Genomic DNA, 5,595 nt, shown 5'->3' on the forward strand with positions numbered 1-5,595 from the left:
TCCATGAAAATGAGTCCGCCCTTGGGTTGGCTCCGCCCCCTCAGACAGGTCCTGCCCCCCCCCATGGGATTGGTTGTCTTGGACTTGGCTCCGCCCCCTGGGTTGGTGTTCCTTGATGGGTTGGTCCTCCAGTGAAGCCCCACCCCCTCAGCTGACTCCTCCAATAAGATTCCACCCCTGCTGTAGACCCCTCCCCCCCAAAACCCCAATGAGGGGGACCCCAATCTCCCCCACCCCAGAAGGGAGGGGACCTGGGGGTCCAGGGAAGGGGCGGAGCCTTTCTGACCCCACCCCCTTCCTCCAGTTTTGGGAGGTGATCAGCGACGAACACGGCATCGACCCCACTGGCACCTACCACGGCGACAGCGACCTCCAGCTCGACCGCATCAGCGTCTACTACAATGAGGCCACCGGTATGATGTCACCCCATCCCTTGTCACCTGCGTCACCCCCCCCATCCCCATCCCTCTCCACCTGAGACCTGCCGCGCTCAGCTCACCCATTCCACCCCTTCCTACACCTCCTTGGGTTTTGGGGTGGTTTCTGAGGTTTTGGGGGATGAGGAGGTGATGCGGTGGTGTCATCATCACTGCCCCCTGGTGACACGGTGATGTCCCCAGGGGGTAAGTACGTGCCAAGGGCCATCTTGGTGGACCTGGAGCCGGGCACCATGGACTCCGTGCGCTCGGGACCCTTCGGGCAGATCTTCCGGCCAGACAACTTCGTTTTCGGTGAGTCCCAGTGTCCCCTGTGTCTGTCCCCCTGCCCCATGTCCTCCTAGGTGACCCTGCAGTGCCCATCCAGGGTGGCATTTCTCCTCGTTCAGTGGCCATGAGGCTCCTGGTGGCGACCCCTCTGGGTGGCCATTGCCACGGGGTGGTGGGTTCCCGCTGTCCCCACCACGGTGGGCTGTGGGATCCTGGTGGTGGCCTCTTGGGTTCCCTTCTCATTGGAACAACTCATGCCTCTTTGGGTGGCCCTCAGGTGCTTTGTCACAGGAGGGTGGCAGGTCCCTACTGTAAAAAAAAATCCTTGCCCTATGTCCCCAGAGCTGCCCCCACTTTGCTTCTGGGTTATCGGGGTCCCCGAAGGGCTTGGGGTCTCCAAATCAGGGGGGAGAGATGCCTAGGAGACTGGCATCTCTGAGGAGCTCAGGGTGCCCATGGGTGCGTGGTGAAGGTCCGTGAGGAGCTTAAGCCATCCAAGGGTGAGATGGAGGTCCCCAAAGAGCTTAAAAGTTTCTAGGGATCAGCTGGAGGTCCCCAGGAAGAGGGATGGTGGTCCCCAAGGAGCTGAGATGTGGACCAGAGTTCCCCAGGGGTTGGACAGAGGTCCCTGAGGTGCTCAGGGTGCCCAAGGGTGGCATGGTGATGGAGAAGGAGAGTGATGGAGCTCCCCCAGGTCCTCAAGAGTGGCCTGGAGATCTTGAAGAAGGATGATAAAGGTTCCCAGGGTTTTAGGGGTCCCTAGGGGTCAGGTAGAGCTACCCAAGAAGGGTGATGGAGGTGCTCAAGGTTCTTGAGGGTGGGATGGAGTTCCCCAAAGAGCTTGGGGTCCCCAAGGGTGTGCTGGAAGTCCTTGAGGAGCTCAAGCATGAGCTGGAGATAGGCGGGAAGAGTAGTGAAGGTCCCCAAGGCCCTTAGTGTCCCCAAGGATATTGAAAGACAGTGATGGAGGTCCCCAAGGAGCATAAAGGCCCCAAGGGTGAGCTGGGGGTCCCCAAGGAGCATAAAGACCCTGAGGGTGGGCTGGAAGTCACCACAGAGGGTCCCCAAGGGATTGGATGGATGTTCCCAAGGAGGTTGATGAAAAGTCCACAAGGGTAGGCTGAAGGTCTCCAAGTTGATGAAGGTTGGTTTGAAGGTCCCCAAGGAGGGTGAATGTCCCCAGAGGTGGGATGGGAGATCCCCACGGTCCTCAAAGTTGGCCTGAAGATCCCCAAACTGAGCAACCAAAGTCCCCAAAAACCTCAGTTTCCTCCAGAGAGCCCCTCCCGTGACATCCCCACCATGTCCCCACCCCAGGCCAGAGCGGCGCAGGCAACAACTGGGCCAAGGGCCACTACACGGAGGGGGCCGAACTGGTGGACTCGGTCCTGGACGTGGTGAGGAAGGAAGCGGAGAGCTGCGACTGCCTCCAGGGCTTCCAGTTGACCCACTCGCTGGGCGGTGGCACTGGCTCCGGCATGGGGACCCTCCTGATCTCCAAAATCCGTGAAGAATATCCCGACCGTATCATGAACACCTTCAGCGTCGTCCCGTCCCCCAAGGTGTCGGACACGGTGGTGGAACCCTACAATGCCACCCTGTCCGTCCATCAGCTGGTGGAGAACACGGATGAGACCTATTGCATCGACAACGAAGCCCTCTACGACATCTGCTTCCGCACCCTGAAGCTGACCACCCCCACCTACGGTGACCTCAACCACCTCGTCTCAGCCACCATGAGCGGCGTCACCACCTGCCTGCGTTTCCCCGGTCAACTCAACGCCGATCTCCGCAAGTTGGCCGTCAACATGGTGCCCTTCCCCCGTCTCCACTTCTTCATGCCCGGCTTCGCCCCCTTAACGTCACGCGGCAGCCAGCAGTACCGCGCCCTCACCGTCCCCGAGCTCACCCAGCAGGTCTTTGACGCCAAAAACATGATGGCCGCCTGCGATCCCCGTCACGGTCGTTACCTCACGGTGGCCGCCGTCTTCCGAGGTCGCATGTCCATGAAGGAGGTGGACGAGCAGATGCTCAACGTGCAGAACAAGAACAGCTCTTACTTCGTCGAGTGGATCCCCAACAACGTCAAGACGGCCGTGTGTGACATCCCGCCACGCGGGCTCAAGATGGCCGTCACCTTCATCGGCAACAGCACGGCCATCCAGGAGCTCTTCAAGCGCATCTCGGAGCAGTTCACGGCCATGTTCCGGCGCAAGGCCTTCCTCCACTGGTACACGGGCGAGGGCATGGACGAGATGGAGTTCACCGAAGCAGAGAGCAACATGAACGACCTCGTCTCTGAGTACCAGCAGTACCAGGATGCCACCGCCGAGGAGGAGGAGGACTTCGGTGAAGAGGCCGAAGAAGAGGCTTGAGGGATGGTCGTCCTCGGAGAGCCCTCGTCCTTCACTGCCATCATCATCATCGTCCTTGGAGAGCCCTCGTCCTTCAGCGTTGTCCTCGGAGAGCCCTCGTCCTTCGCAGTCATCATCTTTGGAGAGCCCTCGTCCTTCACCATTGTCCTTGGAGAGCCCTCGGCCTTCAGCATCATCGTCCTTGTCCTTCATCATCGTCCTCAGCCTTCATCGGTGTCCTCTGAGAGCCTGCAGTCTTCATCATTGTCCTCGGCCTTCGTCGTCGTCCTTGAAGAGCCCTCAGTCTTCACTGTTGTCACCAGAAAGCACTTGGCCATTGCCATTGTCCTTGGAGAGCTCTTGGCCTTCGTCATCATCCTCAGAGAGCTCTTGGCCTTCACTGTCGTCACCGAAAAGCTCTTGGCCTTCACTGTCGTCACCAGAAAGCTCTTGGCCTTCATCATGGTTGTCCTCAGAGCCCTCGGCCTTCACCGTTGTCACTGGAGAGCCCTTGGCCTTCATCATCGTCATCTTCAGAGAGCCCAAAGCCTTTGTCGTTGTCCTTGGAGAGCCCTCGGTCTTCACTGGCGTCATCGGCACCAGAGAGTCCTCGTCCTTCGTCATCGAATCATGTCAGGTCACTAAGAGTCCTTCATCATTGTCACTGGAGAGTCCCAGTCCTTGATCATGGTCACCGAAGAGCCCTTGTCCTTCATCATGGTCACCGAAGAGCCCTCGTCCTTCGTCATCATCGCCGGCGAGTCCCAGTCCTTCATCATGGTCACTGAAGAGCCCTCGTCCTCCGTCATCATCACCAGAGAGTCCTTGGAGCGCCCCCGTCCTTCACTGCCATTGTCACCGTCACCAGAAGGCCCCCGTCACTGCCACCGTCCCCCTCCGTGTCACCCCCCCCTTTGTCCCCACGTCCCCCACTGCCGGGGGTGACATCACCACTAAATTATTACAGCCCCCAGGGCACCAATTCGCCCCCATTTCCACCCAAAACCACCACTCCAGCCGCAGGGGGCTCCCGGGTGGCCCTGTCCCCCGTGTCCCTGGCCGGGGGCTCTCCTGTCCCCTCCGTGTCCCCTCCGTGTCCCCTCTCCCCAAATCCAGACTGGGTTTGGGTCATTTTTCCCTTTTTTAAGCTTTTTTTTTTCCCACCCTCCCTTTTTTTTTTTTTTCATATTGAAAAGCCGCCCCCCGGGCGAGGAATAAACCCGGGATGTAAAAGCCACCGCCGTGTCCCTTGTCCCCTTCCTGTCCCCATGGGGGGGGGGGGGGGGGGGGGCCCCCCGCCCCCCTCCTGGGGTTCTCCAGGCCTTCCCTGTGGTCCCTTGGTGTCCCCAGTGGGTCCCCCTGCCATTGTCCTAGGGGTCCCCATTGTCCTGGGGGGTGTGTGTGTGTGTCCCCTCCAGGTCCCCTTGTCCCTTTAGTGTCCCCTTGTCCCCTCCAGGTCCCCATGGGGGGGTCCCCCTGTCCCCCCGCCCCCCCAAATGTCCCTGTGGTGTCATCTTTAATGTCCCCATGTGTCCCCCCCCCTCCTTGGGTCACCTCTGCAACCCCCCAAGTCCTTTCTGTCCCCTTCAGGGTCCCTCTGGGAGGGTCCTCTGTCCCCTGCTGGGGTCTCCAGTGTCCCCATGTCCCCTCCAGTGTCACCTCAGGGGGCTGCCCCTGCCAAGTCCTTTCCTTTGTGTCACTGTCCCATGAGGGTCCCCATGTCCTGGGCAGGGGACAACGTGCCACCGATGCTCCTGTGTCCGTGTCCCCTCCCAGTCACCCCTCTGTCCCCCTGCCATGAAGTCCCCTCCGCTGTCCCTTTTGGGGCCACCTATGTCCCTTTGGGGGTCCCCAAACCTTCCACCCCCCTCCCCAACCTGAAGGACCTGGGTCTGCCCCGTGCAGACGTAACAGCTTTAATGATTTGGGGACAAAGGGACACGTCCCCCACCGCGGGGACATGCCAGCCCCGGGGCGGTGGGGTGGTGAGAGGGGATGGTGGCACCTGGGGTTGGTGGCACTTTGGGGACGCAGTAGCACCGTGGGGCGATGGTGCTTGGGGGGACGCAGTGACACTTTGGGAACACGGTGGCACCAGCGGGTGGTGGCACCACAGGGACATGGTAGCACCGTGGGGGTGGTGGCACCATGGGGACACAGTAGCATCATGGGGTGGTGGCACTTTGGTGACACAGAGGCTCCGGGTGGGGGGGGTGTGGTGGCACCATGGGGTCATGGCATCACAGGGTGGTGGCACTTTGATTCCAGGGGGTGGTGGCACTGTGGGGACAGGAGCTCCAGGGGGTGGTGGCACCTCGCAGGCAGGGTGGCACTGGGGCACGGTGGCACTTTGGGGACATGGTGGCACTTTGGGGACACGGTGGTGCTGGCTCAGGCCCGGCATTCGGATTTCTTCTGGGTGGCCTGTGGGGACAAATGGGGGACTGAGGAGGGGACCCAGGTGTGTTCCCCCCCCCCACCCTGGGGACCCCAGTGTCCGTCTGTCCCCAGGAGGACCCAGATGTCACCATCAC

General features: G+C 60.8%; 1 protein-coding gene across 1 annotated transcript; it reads left to right on the forward strand.

Moving 5' to 3' along the window:
- The first annotated feature begins 281 nt into the window (after positions 1–281).
- LOC104135267 (tubulin beta chain) lies at positions 282–3,099 on the forward strand. Its single transcript, XM_009648894.2, has 3 exons — positions 282–413; positions 621–731; positions 2,025–3,099. The coding sequence occupies exons 2-3, from the start codon at positions 671–673 to the stop codon at positions 3,080–3,082; spliced, it is 1,119 nt and encodes a 372-aa protein (XP_009647189.1). The 5' UTR covers positions 282–413; positions 621–670; the 3' UTR covers positions 3,083–3,099.
- Positions 3,100–5,595: the final 2,496 nt, after the last annotated feature.

This window comes from Egretta garzetta, unplaced genomic scaffold (assembly GCF_000687185.1).
Source record: "Egretta garzetta isolate BGI_Z169 unplaced genomic scaffold, ASM68718v1 scaffold431, whole genome shotgun sequence".
Taxonomy (NCBI): Eukaryota; Metazoa; Chordata; class Aves; order Pelecaniformes; family Ardeidae; genus Egretta; species Egretta garzetta.